General features: G+C 43.0%; 2 protein-coding genes and 2 pseudogenes across 2 annotated transcripts; 1 reads left to right on the top strand and 3 right to left on the bottom strand.

Annotated features, from left to right (window-relative positions):
* Positions 1-4,056: 4,056 nt before the first annotated feature.
* On the bottom strand, positions 4,057-7,260 carry LOC147420800 (endoglucanase 20-like). Its single transcript, XM_086504110.1, has 8 exons — positions 6,534-7,260; positions 6,193-6,408; positions 5,914-6,114; positions 5,748-5,825; positions 5,466-5,642; positions 5,252-5,366; positions 4,984-5,150; positions 4,057-4,892 (listed from the first exon to the last, which is right to left on the bottom strand). The coding sequence occupies exons 1-8, from the start codon at positions 6,795-6,797 to the stop codon at positions 4,545-4,547; spliced, it is 1,566 nt and encodes a 521-aa protein (XP_086360236.1). The 5' UTR covers positions 6,798-7,260; the 3' UTR covers positions 4,057-4,544.
* A 3,471-nt stretch (positions 7,261-10,731) lies between these two features.
* Positions 10,732-11,275, top strand: LOC147420799 (uncharacterized; annotated as a pseudogene).
* A 507-nt stretch (positions 11,276-11,782) lies between these two features.
* LOC147420798 (eukaryotic translation initiation factor 1A-like) lies at positions 11,783-11,995 on the bottom strand. The gene has a single exon (XM_086504699.1). The coding sequence runs from the start codon at positions 11,993-11,995 to the stop codon at positions 11,786-11,788; it is 210 nt and encodes a 69-aa protein (XP_086360825.1). The 3' UTR covers positions 11,783-11,785.
* Positions 11,996-17,343: 5,348 nt separating this feature from the next.
* Positions 17,344-17,731, bottom strand: LOC147420797 (uncharacterized; annotated as a pseudogene).
* Between the last annotated feature and the right edge of the window lie 858 nt (positions 17,732-18,589).

The raw sequence follows: 18,589 nt of genomic DNA, 5'->3' as shown, positions 1-18,589 counted from the left end.
ATGAACCTTCTGTAAAAACCTGCGAAGCCTAAAAAGATCTATAAGTCTTCCAGATTTTTAGGAGGTGGCCATTTCCGGATGGTATCCACTTTGGATTGATCCATGTATAGGCCGTTAGCTGAAATGACATACCCTAAATAATGAATTTCTTCCTTGAGAGAATCTCATTTAGATTCCTTGGCATATAACTTGTTTGCACGTAACAACTCAAACACTTGCCTGAGATGTTGTAAGTGCTCTTCTTCAGAAGAACTATAAACTAGAATGTCATCGAGAAACACAATGACAAACCATATTTGCCCAAATATGGTTTCAAGACACTATCCATAAGTGTCATGAATGTTGCGGGCGCATTGGTTAACCCAAAGGGCATCACCAAAAAATCGTAATGTCCAAACCGTGTTCGGAATGTAGTCTTAGGTATATCAGCAACCCGAATACAGACTTGGTGATATCCTGATCGCAAGTCAATTTTTGAAAAAAATCGTTTATGAGTTAGCTTATCAAATAACTCATCGACCCTGGGCAATGGGTATTTGTTCTTAACTGTAACCGCATTTAAGCCCCGATAGTCTATGCCCATGCGCATACTGCCGTCCTTTTTCTTCACCAAGAGTATAGGTGAAGCCCATGGTGAAGAACTGGGTTGTATAAACCCTTTGCTAAGGTAGTCAGCAAGCTGACGTTCCACCTTAGCAGCCTCTGAGTAACTCATACGGTAAGGTGGTTTACTAACAAGTTTACAACCTGCAACCACGTCAATGCCATGTTGCACTGAGCATGTCGGTGTTAAACCTGATGGAAAATCATCAGGAAAAAAATCTTTAAATTCCTTTAACAATTTTTGTAACTGGTTTGCAACGTTTGCTTGTGTAGAACTAGAATTTGGTGGCATAGAGGAGAGAGAAGCATGCGGCGTTGAGGAATGTTCAACAGACTCAATGTTAGAAGAAAATGAGATAGTGAGTAACACAAAAAAACATGTTCTATTTCATTATTAGAAATGAGCTGCACAAGCTTGGTAGTACAAATCAGTGGTGATGATGGTATATACTTTTCTCCTAACAACAACACATGTGTGCCATGGGAATCGAACATCAAACTGTTGTGCTCATAGTTACGCTTTAGTGATGGTCCTAGGCTATGCAACCACTCCCTACCAAGAACCACATCAACCCTTTCCATGTTCATAACTTGAAAATCCAAAAAAGTAGAGAACCCTTGGACTAGTTCCAATGGAACAGCTCGGCATTGAGTATCCCATACTTCACTGTCATGTCCATTCATCATTGCTACCTTGTAGCGGTGGGTACTCAGAGTTTGAGGCAATTTGAGTTTTTTCACCAATCCATAATTGATGAAATTGTGTGTAGCACCGTCATCTACCAAGATGCGCACCTTGTGCCCTTGCAGATATCCGTGCATACGTACTAACTCATGTGGTCCAAAGGTCTGTTGCCACATGGAAGCTGTGAGACAGCATTCATGCACCACCTCAGTGTGTGTTACTTCCACTGTAGCGAACTTGGAGGAAGACTCGAGAGGCAGTAGTTGCACCGTGTGCACTGCTTTCTCCTTCCCCTGGGCAGCAGATTTCCCCTTGGGACAATCGTTTTTGCCATGGCCTCTTCCTAAGCATTGAAAACATAGCTTCTCTTTCTTGGCCTTATCAAAATCCTCAGGGGAGAGAGGACCTGAATTAACAACTATAAATTTTCTTTTATTATGCCCGTACTGAGTGCGTGTGTTACTATGTGTACTAGCAGGCACGTTACTGTTATGTGTTTTCTTATCATCAGGGTCATCATGAATATGTGCTTTCACGATGGCTTCTTCAAGTGTTTTAGGGTCCTGAGATTTGACATACTTCTTAAGTTATGGAGTCAGTCGTACTTGTTGAAAGGTATCCAATCCTTCCAACTTGAGGATGACGTCCCTATAGTGAGATATATATTCAAGGAGTGACGGAAATTGGCGCATGGAACACGTGTCCCAAGCGGTCCAATTCTGATCGGCCTCGTTTGTAGGCAAAAATTCCTTGCTAAACATTGATTCAAAGGCTTTCCAACTCTGTGGTATGATGTTCTTCTCCTTGAGAGACATCCACCATTTGTAGGCTTGACTTCCAGGGTTAGGCTCGTTTGTAGAGCTCTTACTGCATCCGGAGTTCGCTGTAAGGCGTGAATTCCATCCCATTTACTGAGAAAGATGTTCACTGCATCCTTATTGCGGTCTCGGTCTTCGCCTTTGAAAACTGGTGGTTTGAAATTCTTCAACAAATCATCTACCTCTTTGGTAGTGAGAGTATGCAGTGTTTCATTAATTGGGCCTTGCCCTTGTGTTCCAACGTGCTCATGCATGTGGGTGTCAACCGGACTCTTAATCTGCTGTTGCATCAATTGAATGACCAAAGTGGAAAGTTTAGTAACATTTTCACTTAAAGCCTTAAAATTTTCATCCATGACTGTCATGCGTGTTTGAAGTGCACGAAATTCCTGAATATCGAGCAATTCGTAAGTATCTTCTCCTGCTGTAGGGTCGCGGGTACTCTCCTTGAGAGTATCTGGCCGCGAGCCGTCCTTGGTAGGATCGGGAGTACTTTGCTCAAAATCGAATGTCATGTTGATATCCGAATCCATGGCTACACAATGCAGTGTAAGAAGTACTCAGAAAAAATACCTGATGTTGGTAGCACTTGCAAAGTATAGCTAACTCCACATCGTAGCAGTGAATCGTCGTAGCACGTAATCGAACTCCGCCCCGTATATGGTTGAAGCGTTATCTTTGAGTCGAAGCGTAATTGAAAGTGAACTCCTCACCGTGTACGGTTGAAGCTTTACCGTGTATGGTCGACTCGTATGTTGTTTTGAAGTCGTCGCTTGAACGACTCTTGAAGTCGTTGCTAAAAAAAAGAAAACTGCAGGTGCTGTAATCTTCTGCAGTTACGGAGCGTAGTCCGACCTTGGGAGAGTCGATGTGAGTTTTTCTTGCTTGAGTTGCTCGGGCTTGCTTCACCGGAGGCTTGCCGACACACGAAGGCGCTGCCTTGCATGTGGGAAGGGCCGCTTGTAGTGGCCAAAGCTTAAGTTTTATGGCCAAAGGGCCTCACCAATGTGAATATGGCGTGGTTTATTGAAGCCAAAGCTCACAGGCAGCGCGCTGCCTTCTGCGAGCAGAGAGATGTTGATGGCGGGGAATACCGAGGCCGGCTATGGCCAAGAGGTGCTGGCGCAACCTTCTATCTCCCCATGGCGCCCCTTCCAAGCCCAAGAGCTCCGATTTTCATGCACCATAGCCTTGCGTCCTAAACAGGAAGGTCTGCCCGATTTAGCAAGTAAACCGGCTAAAAACGGAAAGGGCCCAAAAAAGCAACGATTCTCACCCAAGGAGCCTGCTCTTAGGGACCTCAAGAGACCACGCCTAGAGAGAGAGTGGAAGAGACTCCTAGGCTCTGATACCAGTGTAAGAACTAGGAACTAGACTCTAGGATCCTCCTCCCAGCCTCCCTTTATACAGACGGGCTCTTAGCCCCTTGCCCTAGACGGATCCCCTGTCCACACTGCCTAGCCCGACCCTTGGCCGTAGTCCATGACTAACCTAGTTCTTAGGGTACAGGACCCTTTTCCTGACAATTGTATATACGCCCATCACTCTAGGGCTATCTATCTTTCCATTGCACACGAAGTAACACACTCTCTATTGTGTGCCTTGAGCTTCCTTCGTCTTCTCCAAGCTGTGTGCGTTTCTCTGCAACCCTAATTCCAACAGTTAATGCTTTCGTTTTGTTTGTTTTGATATTTAACATAACTTTTCTAAAATTCTTGTTTAAAAAAAACCCATAAACCCAAGGAATTAAAAATTGGCATCAAGAGCTTGCAGAAAACCGGTCTTTAACGTATTTTTCTAAAAGACAAATTCAAAATTCCACATCAATTGGAAGGTTGCCTTGAAAACAGCCGACAAAATTTGGAGGATTTTAGTGTTAAAATTGGGAAAAACTTTAGTGATAAATATCCCAAATATTGGGAAATTAGAAATCAGGTAAATTTCAATCGAGCCCTTTTTTTTTTCCGAGAAAAAGATCCTTCTATTAGTTACTGAAACTGCCTATAGGGCTACAACCACCTCTTCAAAAGAGGGCTACAACAACCATGATGGGAGACTCTCCCAATGAAAAAACCAGCATATGTACAATGGGGCTAAATCAAGAATTGGGGGGAGGGAAAAGCCACACAGGTGGTCGGTAGTGCCATAGGAGAACACCCTAGTGCCATAGGAGAACACCTTGGACCATGGTGTAGAAAGGCCCAGGACGCCAGAGTCGAACAATCGAGCCCTTTTTTCCATTGGTTAGCAAAATGTTTTTGGTGAGCACTAGAACTTACAGCAAGTAGCAAGGAATGCTACCTCCTTCCTACTCAAGTATGAACAAATGAATTTAATTACACGATTTGTGAGGCTCGAATCGTTAGTCAAAATCATGAAGCCTTCAAAAATTCAATCCGGGACATTGGACGAATTAATTGGGCGCTGATTTGCTGGTGTTAATTACTGCTGATCTCAGCATGTGCAAGCTGATGAAGGCGAGCAAGCACGCCTGTGCAGAATGCGTTGATGTAGGTGGCGGGCTCCAGCTGGGCCGCGTTGGAGCGCTGGTCAAGAAAGGCATCATACTGGTCAGGCCCGCCCACGACGGCCCCCACCGCCTCATTGGGGTTGATATCGTCGCTATGGTACCAGAGGCGGTAGCCCTCCTCGCACGACACCGCTTCCGCTGGATTGTACCACGTGGGAACGGACGCTCCCCGGTGGTGCACCTGCGTCGGCCATGCTGTGCCAAATCCCACCATGTATGACAGCTGCAGGGGGTTGTTTCCCAGAATGTAGTCCATCTATATATCAAATTATAGCAGCAGCGGTTACAGTAAAATTGTTGGATGGTAGGAACAAATTCAAAGTAAAATTTGAAATTAACCAGCTTACCTGGCTCTGAGCAAGGTTCGTCAGATCCTGCGCGCTATACAGTGTTCCTGCACAGCTGACTGAGCTCTGCTTTGAGTGCAGGAGAAAGTCAGCGTAGACTGTAGCCAGGAACGCTGCCCCTGCTGCGTACTGCGTGTTGGCCCACTCTCTGAGGTACAGCAGCCCCCCTGCGTGCATCCCATTGACCGCAAATTGTTAAATCGTTTTTTCCCATTTGAATCGGTTTTAGGTGAAAAATTCGTTTGAAAATTATCGAGAACTACTGCACCTGGCGTTTTCTGGACCTGCGTAAGCGCGTTTCCTTGCAGATTGGCGCACACGAAATCGTCAACCCTCTCCTTCACAGCCTTCATCAGCGTACTTCTCTCTCCTCCAAACAAGTTCTGCAGCCATGCATAATACATCCTCAGTAACGAACGTCTGCTCACGTTCACTTAGCGAAAATTGCCACATGCGCCTTGATATTCCCCACACTAGCTTACACTCATGCCTAGAATTAGAACAGCAGCGCCCGCATGCTTGTTATCCCAGCTGAATTCGACCGTGCTGACAATCATGTTCTGCTCCATCGCTTCTCTAAGATAACCAAGGTAGTCATTACTCGTGCCGGCGCCGCAGCTTGCCTTCAGCAGCCATGCTGCAGCCCACAGAAGCTCGTCCTGTCATACCAGATGAAGAGAAAGATTTTCACATCTAATCACATATATAATCTCTGGCGTGCAGTTAATTCTGCTGCGCCTTCGTAGAACAAAAGCAGGTCTTACATCGTAGCCATTGTAGCTGCAGTAGAAAGGGCATTCCCCCGTATTTGAGGCTCGATATTTGTCGGCAAACTCAAACACCTGAAGCAGCAAGAAAGGCATTCAATTATAGGAATAGCATCATGCATGATTAAGGGTGCAGGTAACATTATAGGGATTTTGCATGCACCATAGTTGCTCTCGTCAGCAGAACCGCAGAGTAGTCATCGTCTACGTGTTTGAAAACGAGAGAGGCTGCGGCGAGAGCGGCAGCCGTCTCTGCGGCCACCTCCGTCCCTGGGTTTGAAGCATTGATTTGGAAGGCCGTGCGAGGTGTCTTCATGGTCTCAGGGCTCTGCCAACACTGATGATCAGCGTCACCATCGCCAACCTGTTGCAGAGAGTGGTTATATCATGTTAGATCAAGTCTGGAACTCCAAATGTGCTACGCAAGAGAGTGCATAATTACCTGCACCCAGAGGCGCGTGGGCACGTCTGCGCTAGCCTTGAGGAGATAGTCGCTTCCCCATCGGATGGCTTCCCGCACGTTTACAAGCTCTGAGGCGGATTGAAAACCTGCAACGTTCTCAAGAGCTCCCCATGATAGAACCGCCACTGTGAAAGCCATGGGAAAGCCGAACTTGAGGTTGTCCCCAGCGTCATAGTAGCCGCCCGTCAAGTCCACCTGCCCAAATAGAGAAGAATGGATGTGTGTGTGTGTGTCTGTGTATGTGTGTGAGAGAGAGAGAGAGAGAGAGAGAGAGAGAGAGAGAGAGAGAGAGCATGGATGACGGATTAATTATAACGTACGTTTTGGTCGCTGCCGTCGAGGAGAGCGGAGTCCCCCCTCCATGCCACCCTTTGATTGTCTGGGAGCTTTCCCGATCGCTGCACCTCGAAAAATAAGAGAGACTTGGAAAGGGCATCTTTGTAGTCAATTAAGGTGGTGGCAGCGGCGGCTAGGCCTGGACTGTAGTTGTATGTTTGAGAGCTAATCGCGAGCATCGTTATTGCAACAATGGATAACCGTAAAGGAGAAGCTGTACAGTTAGGGTTACGGTAAAAGGGCGCCATTCTTTTATAAAATTCTGATCAGAGCCAATTGTTGTGAAGCAGATATCCAAGTTTGCCATAAAGCCTAACTTATAATTATATAGATTGTGAGAGAGAGAGAGAGAGAGAGAGAGAGAGAGAGAGAGAGAGAGATGCTGATTATGTCAAACGCGACGGCTGCTCTCGTGTCGTCGAGAGAGAGAGAGAGAGAGAGAGAGAGAGAGAGAGAGAGAGTGTTGATCATTTCAAACGCGGCGGCTGCTCTCGCGACATCTCATGAGAGAGAGAGAGAGAGAGAGAGAGAGAGAGAGAGTCGCATCTTTCATTGCGCCAATATAGACATCCACGCAGAAGTTTGCCTCTCACAATTGCAAGCTTCTCCTCTAAATGTTGCTTGGCAGCCGCATCTCATCCTTAATCAACCCTTGCTTCTAATCACACGTTGCAAAAGTTAAGTGAGCATTCGATTCTTGATACCATGTACAGCATAGCCGAGTCCCATATTGCAGACGTAGGCTCTGGGTGTTGAATGTTCCCCACATATGTCAAACTCTTGCAATCATTTCAAGTCCTCCTCGTGTTTCTTGCGAGCGCAAGTGCCGTAAATTTTGGTCTCCAATTAGTGCCTTTTCTCTCCCACCCCCTACCTACGGGATCCTTGTGCCTTTCGTTTTCTTGCAACACCTCTCCCTTTCTCTCTCTCTCTCTCTCTCTCTCTCTCTCTCTCATAAATATATAGAAAGAGAGAAAGGGAGTTCCTCTCTCTCTCTCTCTCTCTCTCTCTCTCTCTCTCTCCTACACACATATATATGTATGTATGTGTGAGAGAGAGAGAGAGAGAGAGGGAGTTCCTCTCTCTCTCACTCTCCCTCACACACACACACACACACACACACATATATATATAAATATATTAAGAGAGAGAGAGAGAGAGATGACATACTTACTTAGACTCAAGAGAGAGAATTATATCTCTTGTGTATATATTGACACAACCCCTTAGATCTCTCTCTCTCTCTCTCTCTCTCTCTCTCTCACACACACACACACACACACACACACACACACACACACACACACACACACAATAAGTAGAGAGGACTCATGACAAAGGCGAGGGAATCAAAAAATTTCTTAAGTCTGCGTTCACATTGGGGAGGTGAAAATGGTCCCTAAAATGCACTCTTCCACTGCCTACTTGTTCACAAAAGATAGGGTCGAAGAGGGAATGGGAGTTTGCTTCCGCCACCGGATGTGAAAATAAGAGAGAGATGGAAGTGCAAGTACAAGACAAAAAAATAATCTTTATTTATATAAAATGCTAACTTTCATGTTCACGTGGAGAGTACGTTAGTGGAAGAGGGTTTGGGTGAAGGGGTCGGAAGAGAAGAGATATTTTTCTTCCACTATGTGATAGCGAAACAAATGGTTGCCTCCGCTTGATGTAAATAGCAAGATCCATTTGGCATGAGTTGATTCGTGCGTATCACAATAGCTTTTCTTTGGCCGCGTGATGTGAACTCAGTCTAAGATTTAATTTCAAAAGAACTTCATTCATTCACAACATTCTAAAAGAACTAGTTTGCCTTGATTAATTGCTTTACTCTCCACATGGTAAGAATTCAAAAAGTGATAATGGTGTGGCTCTTAGCTCTTGGCATAGTTTGTGATGATGGCTCGTTAACATATCTCCTCGAAGCTTTCACCAGAAGCTCTACGACCTCACATCACGAATGAGATTTTGCATGAAAAGATGTATGAATGTAAACAAATCAACATTATAATAAAAACAAAACGAGATGCATTTCGTGCATTTACGATGCTTGTGTCCATAAAAAAAAGAAAAAACCATACATATGTATGGTGTGGAGTTGGCACTGTTCTCCACATTTATAATAATACCGTAGGGAGCGTGCCCCTCCCCCGCCACTTTTATCCCCTTCAGTGTTGAAGGGGGACTTATGCTTCTCCTCCAATGTTAGAGGGACTTTCTTATTGTAAAAATACTACAGCTTTACAAGGAAGAACTCATTACCAATGTTTTATGAAGACATGTGCCTTGCTGTGGCGTATTGTCGACGTGTCCCTTTGTTGGACATCACAAAAATTCTTCAGCATTTGTCACCCTCATCTACAATCTTTTAAATAAAAATGATGTAAACTTATTGTTTTAATGTATACATGATTTAATCTAAGTACTTTTGAGATCATATAAAGGAAATCAAAATACAGAATATAAGTATACCTTTGGTATCGGTCGTGTGGATCAACGCACAATCTTGGATGGAGCCGCTTGTAGACCTTCCTTACATTGTTTTTCCACCTTCCCACCAATATACATTCTACCATCGTCATCCATTCTGCGACTTCTGCAAACATGTCGATCAATGTTGAATCTATCGTATCGTTCGTTCGTAGGCTCACATGCACACATACACAAAGTCGTAGTCTTTGGGGCATCCCATTTGACATACATATTGATCAAAATACGGCCAAGCATGACATCTTTCCAACAATCTCTGACTAAAATTATCAGTGTGAATTATTATGCGCATATCAGCATTTTGCGTAGATCCACATGCCTTCAAGATGCACGAGTATGTGATTGAATTAGGAGAGAGGCTATCGCTTTGCATCCGCTAAAAACAGCCTAGAGATTTCTGGTCTTGCTCCTGTTGCGCGTATCCCGCAATCAATGCACTCCAGCAGACGACACTCCACACAAGAATGTCCTCAAGCACTTTCTGTGCTCGCTGAAGTACACCACATTTGGCATATATATCGACCAAGGCGTTGAGAAGCACAACATGTATTTGCAACAACCCGAGACTAACAATATTAGAGTGAATTCCAAAGCTCATATCGACATCCTGCATAGAGCCACATGCCTTCAAGTTTCACATGTCGGTGATTTCATATGGATAGAGGCTCTCAATTTGCATTCGTTGAAAACAGCCTTGCTCTTGTTGTGCATATATTGCAATTAGTGTTTGGCATACGTATGGACCAAGGCAGTGCGAAGTACGATATCCTTTATCAATAGCGTTTGACTAACAATACAATTGTGATTTTTTTGTGCCCACATCAACATCTTGCATAGAGACACATATCCACATCCACATCTTGCGTGGAGACACATGTCTTCAAGATGCATACGTAGGTGATTGCATCTGGAGAGAGACCCTCGATTTACATCCGCTAAAAACTACTTCTTTTGTGCATATCACGCAATCAGTGCACGCTGTTCCAAACAGTAAGCGTATTCAAGTGGCACATATAAGCGCCACTATTGCTATTCACGATATAACCATTCTGACACATGATCAGCAGGTCGGGAATTGTTGAGGTTGGACTTAGCATTCTGCCATTATATGTTGATCAGAAATTAGAATAATGACCACCTCCATTTGTTGGACGACCATCTGCTGCATATTAAAGGCGGTGATGATCATCCATGGCTCTTGATCCTAAACGGCTGAACTTGATCAAAAATCCATTTGCTGCTCCACTGATGATGTTGTTGACATATTGTAGATGCAACATTTTGTCTACAAAGTGAGCATGCTCAGTTGGGGCATCGACGCCATTGAAACAGTTTGCATGCTTACTACACTCGTTGTAAGGGGTGGAGTGGTCGTGCGAATCTGGAAAGCCACTGTTTGCGTGCAAATATATTGGTGGCACATGAGTAGAGATGTGGGAGAGATGCATAGGGGAGGCACCGCCACTATTGTTATTCACAATATAACCATTCAGACACATGATCAGCGGGGGCGTTGTTGAGGTTGGACTTAGCATAAGTTGTGCCATTATATGTTGATCAGAAATTAGAATAATGACCACCTCCATTTGTTGAACGATCATCTGCTGCATATTGAAGGCGGTGATGATCATCGCTGAACTTGATAAAAAACCCTTGCGCTGCTCCATTGATGATGTTGTTGACATATTGTAGATGCGGCGTTTTGTATATAGAGTCAAAATACTCAGCCAGGCGTTGGCGCCATTGCAACAACTTGCATGCTTGCTACACTCGTTGTCAATGGTGGAGTGGTCGTGCGAATATGGAAAGCCACTGCTTACGTGCAAGTATGGTGGCACATGAGTATAAGAGATGTGGGAGAGATGCATAGGGGAGACACCACCATCAATAAAGGCGTGGGAGGAGGAAGAAGCCGGTGTTCACTTGCGGGAGATGCTGTGAATAGAGGGAGATAAGCAAGGGGGGCAGATCAGAGAGTGCTACGTGTGGGGGGTGAAGCAGATGCAGAACAGATAATTCTCGTACTTGGAGGATAGCAAAGACAACATACACATTGGGTTGTCGTGGACAAAGAACTCCATGACGCCGTTGAAGGTGGTGAAGAGTGGAGGCTGCTATATCTTCTCAGCAATTGGACGGGAATGTGGTCGTGGGCGAAGGCGCCGAATGCCATGATATTGTGCAGGAGGCCTTGCCACAGAGAACAATGAGCACTGTGCTAGAGGTAGCGTCGTGAGCTAATTGCTCCTGCATTTGCTTGCTGGCAACAAGGTGCAGGTCTTCCGAAACGAAGGCAGCCTGTTGATCCTGCATTTGGGAAATATTCTCACATGCACAATTGCTGCCTTCTTGATTGTTATACACACATTTTCACACGCAGAAAGTTACCTCTGTACGAAAGGAGCAGCCTCCGTCCATGATATCTCATTACTAGCTCTTTCTCTCTCTCTCTCTCTCTCTCTCTACGGACTCTTAGTTTGAGCTACTTAATTGTCTGGACAAAATACTTTCATTGCAATATATTGAAGCAATGAAGACCATACATACAGAGTTCTTGTGACAAGAAATCACATAAAAGAGCGTATGTGTGGGAACAAAATTCCATCAGCATCAAGGATTCCAGTAAAAGCCCCAACATGCAGAAAAACCATACATGAAAAGCCTTGACAGAAACTCCTAGATATGGCCCCCAAGTTAATAGGCACATGCTTTCAACACACTCAAAAAAGTATGTTGTTCTCACAGATCAGATCTTGTCAATGTCCTCATCTTGAAATTCCAGGTAATCATCACCAGCACCGTCATCTTCTTCATCCATGTCACTTGCAGTGAGGTGGACATTGTCACGAAGCTCTCCATATGCCACGAGTAGACCAGCTTCATCAGTCTGATACTTGAGGATCACATCTATATCAGCCTTGTCATCCTGATAGTCACGCAACCCACCGAGAACCATCTAAGTACTTTCCTCTCTCTGTCTCTCTCTCTCTGCGCTAGGCGAGGAGTACAGTGCTGCGATATATATAAAACTACGATCGCTTCCTTTTCGCTCTCTTTTTTGTAAAGCCTCTCTCTCTCTCTCTATACATCCTCATTTAGCAGCCCAATCACATGTGGCCACATGGCATAGCTAGCCTCGCTCCCTTCTCCAAATCGATCTTAAATAATCAAGGTAAAGACCAGAGTGGGTGCTTTTTTTCATAAAACAAAAAACGTAATCAATTTATCAACAGATGACCAAGTTTTCTTTTGTTTTAGGAGTCGGGTTGGGCACTCCCGGCCGCTCCCCTCATACACCAAAAAAGTGCACAAGAAGAACGACCAGGGCTATGCACCCATGGTCCTAATTAAGGATGACCAAGTCAAACTTAACATGTCAAAAGAAAGACTAAATCTTAATACCCTCAAGCGAATTTTGTTATGCTTATTTTGTTGTGCTAGTGAAAATAAAGCAACTGTATAATGTATTTGTTGAGATTATATATGAAGTCCCTTCTATATATGCATCATTTAATGTGAATCTTTTACATATTTTGGAGTTGCAGTTTTTGTGTATCATTCCTATGTTCATCTTTTCTATGCATCTTTTAAACATGATATCAAAGCGCGGTTTCCTTAAATGCGCAAATTAATTAACACATTTTCGACCTTCCTTCGCTGTGTGCAACTTACAAGTAGAAAAAAATTGCAATTTAACGAAATTTAAGATTGTCGTAACTTTTGTCCCTCTGAGAGTCTTTTTTTTTTTTTTTTTTTTGCTGCTTCTTTGTGCTTTAACTTGGCCGTTTCTCTTTTTACATTGGAAGGTAGTCATCTATGAAAGGCAAGCTTTGATAGAGGTAATCAAGAATCCTCTACTATTATGAGTTGAGCTTAATATAATTCTAAGGGGATTTGTTTGCATAAAATTCTTGATTGAAAGACTTAGGTCACTTCATCGTATGATCTTTGGATGGTAATCTTCTCATATGTCTAGTCTTTGGATGGGATTTGAGTTCTAACTCCTTAAACCAAAAAGTGATCGAGTGCATGGGTCCATGAAAGGGCGGCCTACTTTCCACCCCTTGGAGGATTAGCTATCTCTCATACCTCACAAGAAGTTTTGGACAGATTCTCACAAGAATTTTCACATTATGACTTACCTCAACATCATGAGCTTCTGCGAGGGAGGCACGGCATACCTAGCTAGGTACAATGGGGGGCAGGGGACCGCCGGCCCGGTGGGGGGGCCGGGGTCCCCTGCCCCCAATCGTACCTAGCTAGGTATGCGGTGCCTCCCGAGCAGAAGCTCATGATGTTATGCATTGTATGAAAAACATTGAGAAAGGCTCTCTTTTCCTACATGAGAAAAGTTCTTGTGCCTATGCTGGAGTTGTTTCAAACACATAGCCTTTCAAAATTTAACTCCCTAGACCAAAGAGTGAGTGTGGGGCCAAAGTGAAAGGGGCCTCTTTTGAGTCTCCTAGGACATTTAGGGAGCCTAGGACCCTTTGTCAAATTCAAGGAGTTGGTACTACAGCCCTATGTTGAAATCTTGATAAGCCTCTCTAATAACTCTTATTTCATTGAACTAATGATGGCCTAATTGATTGGCGCTTGTAATATTTCAAACGGAGATTAAGAAGATCCCTAGATCAAAGAGTCAGTGAGTGGGCGCCCAACAAAAGGGCAGCCTCTTTTGAGCCTCCATGTCCCTTTGTCAAATTCAAGAAGGAGACAATACTACAGCCCTGTGTTAAAATCTTGATAAGCCTCTCTAATAGCTCTTATCTCATCGAGCTAATGATGGTCTTGTTTGGCCCTTGTAATATTGCAAAAAGGAGATTAAGAAGCTCACCATCTTTGCTTTTGTCACCATTTAAAATAGAGAATTCATTTTTCTTTTCTCTCTCTCTCTCTCTCACACACACACACACACACACACACTCTCTCTCTCTCTCTCTCTCACACACACACACACACACACACACACACACACACACACACACACACACACACACACACACACACACACACACACGCGCACACATTCACCCATGGAGACATATGTCTATCCCAGTGAGTGTTGAGAAAAAACCACTTTCTCGTCCCCTCCAGTCTTCACCTCCCTTTTTCTTTCATCACCAACATATGGCACCTACGAACAAAGAGTTTTAGAAAACCACCACCTGCTTACTACTAGGAATGGTGATTATGACCCTCCCTTCTCATGCTTATGAGTTGTAGCTGTGAAAAAATCATTATACCCCTGCTTTACATATAAGTTTTTAATTTGTATGATTCTTTGAAAACACACTATGGTTAAATTTGTTGTGTAGTAAAACTTGCTTTTGTATTTATTTAGCATGATTTTATATCTATATACCTTGATGGAATTGTCCTTATTTCTAAGCGTCAAATAATCCTAACACCATCATAACAAAGGAAAAAATGTAAGAAGTACTCATTAGGTAATCATTAATTGTAGCATGTGAGTACATATAAAAAAACTTATGGTGATGTATGTGAAAAAGATTTAGGCTTTGTAATATCAAAGATTGTGCTTCAATTGACATCACATTGCTATTAATGTTGACATATCTATATTCATCAAACTATATATATATCTATATATGCCTATCCTTCTTAAAAGGCCATTTTATTAATTTCAAAAAAATAAAAAAAAACGCTAACATTATTGGATTGAATTATTATATACGCAATTGACATTGTCATCAAATTTTCCAAGGGGCAAATTATTGAGTATCAAATTTCGACTTGAAATTGTTTCTCATCTTGAAATGGGTTGCAACTTGTCATATCTAAGGAGATAGCTTGACGTGAATGAAATAAAAATCCAATCAGATCAAAACTAAATAATTGAGTATAGTGTTTCAATTCACAATGAAAGCCTTTCTTAACATCAATGTAGATATAAGACCCATACAAATGCATATTTCCAAGCATACAGTCACACTTATACTTGCTATATAAGTATTTTTAAAGTAAGGATACCCGTTTGGGCATCCTTGCGAATTTTGAAGCTGCAATTAAACAAAATGAACCAGTATAAAGTAGCTTGTACCACAAAACCACAAAATTGAGATCTAGCTAATGTAGTACCATTAGGCATCATCAGACTTGAAAACTCTCTCTCTCTCTCTCTCTCTCTCTCTCTCTCTCTCTCTCACACACACACACACACACACACACACACACACACACACACACACGTGTTTTTTTAAAAAATGTTTTTGCGAAATCATTTGTTTGGTCATGAGGTCTCCAAAACTACTATGCAAAATTTGAGGTACAATCTGTCCCTAAATGGGTGGTTTTGGTGGAAACATTTCTTTCTTGATCCCTTTTTTTCAAAATGTTATCATGTAAGATGTATCCTTATTGGGTGTGGTTCCTTTTTTTTTCTTTTGCAAAACTCACAATTTTGAGTAATTGTATTAGAATGCTACCAAGAAATATACAAATCAACTTCAAGCTCATGCCGAGCCTTGAGGGGCAGATGATTACATCACTAACATACTATTACCAAAAGTCCAGCGCTTTACACAACAAGGCTTGATCAGATGGTGAGGAATGCCCTAAGACAATCACCCAAGTTTTGGATTTTACCTATCACATAAATTATCTCATTACTTTTTTGTACAATCTCTGAGAAGCTAGCCAAAGAGAGGTTGTTGTAAAAAACATGGTAGTTCCTGACCTTCCAGATATTACTGAAGGAACAATATCTGACAATTTGAGTATAGATAAGAAGTAAAGGACTTCAAAACTATTTCCCACCACGGCATGGATCACCTTATCTTCCACGCTCGTTGTATCCATTTGCACACCTTCCCTGCCATGCCTCTAATTGCCGGGCATTCCATGAAAAGGTGGGCGAGGTCTTTGCTAACTAATCTGCACCCTTAACATCCATTGACTAGCGCAATACCACATGCCTGAATCTTGATGCCTGTCAGCAAAGCCTTCCACAACACCTTCCACATAAATATCTTCATAAAATGAGGTCACTATGGTTTTCAAATTTTCTTTGTGACCTCAACCTATCGAGCTTCCGACCATTGTTTTTTCCACTGTTTATTGAGAGGAGCAAACCAATCAACCTCGTGCATTAGCGCATGGTAGATGCCCTTGGTATGAGGTTTAAAGGATTGGCTACTCATGGGACATTTCCAAGCTTTCCAATGGCATCATCAGAATATTTTCCAGGCATTCTATAACTCTAGTGACAAGTAGCTTCTCAGTACCATTGACTTGAAATTGGGTAGCCAACTGGTCACAACACTTTATTTTGTCCCAGAAGTGGATCAACCGCTCGAGTCCTTTATTGTTCATCTTCCTTGCAATTTCTCTCTAATACGGGTTCAAAATTACACCAGCAGCTTTAGACAGCCAAGGGAGTAGTGCAAGATGGAGTTGTGAAAATATCTACTTAATTCACCCCATTCCAGTACCCTTGTTTCTCTATTGCATTTTGACACTAGCTCTCCCGTGATGCCACCCAACCTCAAGCTAGACAACCTCGAGGGCTAATAATTTGTTGTGCACCTTGATTTCTTTCCACTGACCACCTTTAGAGCAAAGTTTTGCCTTGTTTGTCATATCCTTGGTCATGATAGCCCAAGACTGGTCTTTTTTTGCAATTGAGACCACAATTTGGCACACAGGGCCTCAACATGGACAACACGATTGAGAATTCCGATGCCACCTTGGAGTACCACCGGTCAAGGCATAATTTTCCACTTTGCCCATTTCCATGACGATGAGGCTTTGATGTTGTTCCTCCATAGGAATCTTTTAACAGGTTTTAAAGACTCCTTCTAGTTACATTTGGCTATTTTGAGGAGCTGGTTGGCCCGAAGGCAATATAGGAAAGCATAAATCACTACAAGAGGTTCTTCATATTAGCGATGCTAGTAGTGCTACGCTCAAATGTGAAAATCCACGGCGTCGCTATGCCCATCGCTATATTATTTGTTGCATAGCGACACTCATATATAGCGACACCGACAAGGTAAAAAAAAAATCTGAGAGCGCCAAAAACTTAGATCTCAGATCTGAGTTTCAACGCTCTAGCGAAACAGGTATACCCGCGTCGCTCCCTCTCTCTCTCTCTCTCTCTCTCTCTCAAGTTGTCAACTTATGGGTACTAAAATGTTAATATACGGAACAACTCTCTAGCTCAAAAAAGTAGTGGCACTCTTTTAAAGCTATGTAAGATGAGGACCGATAGTAAAATGCACACTTAAAATGAAAGAAATGTACAACCACCCATAGTGCAGCCACTACATTGTACATTAGAGAATATTCCAACTTGGTGAAAACATGTGGGTCTACAAGTATGATATCACAAGTGCACCATAGTCAATTAGCCACCACAGCAAGATCCACATGTAGGAAGAGAATTATGATCATTGCCTCGCACATTCAACAAGCCCTATGGACCTTGATTTGGGCGAGGCTCAAATCTAGGACCACCAGGAGGTCCACCACCACCTGGCCCACCACCCCATCCTCTGGATGATCTATTGTCTGAGCGTTTTTTTCAATAACCATTTGCTGCGTCTAGAGAAAACATGGTGGCAAAGAACGCTGTGATGACGTTTAAGATGCCCCGGAACAGTTAAAAAAAGATATTCAATCTCAACAAAGAATGCCTGGATTTGATGTTACCTCCTTCGACGTACGCCATCGCTTTGTAGAGCAAATCGTTCCACAAGCTTCCTAGAATGTCCTCTCTCTCTCTTCCCCCCCCCCCCCCCCCCCCCCCACACACACACACACATACACACACGAGGAGAGGAAGGAGAGACAGGTATGCTCCTTCCCTCTCCTCCCTGTCATGTTCCCTTCCCCGCTTTCTCTCTCTCCCTCCCTCCCCCCCCCCCCCCCCCCCCCCCCCCCCCCCCCAACACACACACACACACACATTGTGTATGTGTGTGTGTGTGTGAGTGAGAGAGAGAGTGAGAGAGAGAGAGAGAGAGAGAGAGAGAGAGATAGAGATAGAGAGAGAGAGAGATAAATAGAGAAAAGGAGAGAAAATAGGAAATGAAATGTTATATTAAATGCCTTCAAAATTTCAAAATGATTTATGAGACCAATCCGATAACCTCCTTGTGGATCGAATATATTGCCTGCGTTGTCCAAGAAAATAGTGCATTGGTTGGTGAAGAGCTTTGTCAATGTCTGTCTTTGTAAATAGACATACTATGACATATATATATATATATATATATATATATATATAGAGAGAGAGAGAGAGAGAGAGAGAGAGAGAGAGAGAGAGAGAGAGAGAGAGAGTTGACATAGGTTTGTAATTTAGTTTTTATATTTAAGTTAGACTTCAGGTTTAGATTTAATATTAGAGCTTTAGGGTTAGGTTTATGATTTAACTCAAGATTTAAGGTTTAGAGCTGAAGAAGAGGCCCAACCATCTCTCTCTTTTTTGTAGAGCTTAAAGGTGTTTGAAGCTAGTTAGCTTTGGAATGTTCAAAGGGTAGGCAACAACACTAGCTGCTGAAAGCATTCTCCTTCTGTTTAGCTTGAG

This window comes from Adiantum capillus-veneris, chromosome 28, assembly GCF_014529385.1.
Source record: "Adiantum capillus-veneris isolate H3 chromosome 28, ASM1452938v2, whole genome shotgun sequence".
Lineage (NCBI taxonomy): Eukaryota > Viridiplantae > Streptophyta > Polypodiopsida > Polypodiales > Pteridaceae > Adiantum > Adiantum capillus-veneris.
This window is presented reverse-complemented; position numbering and strand designations above follow the sequence as displayed.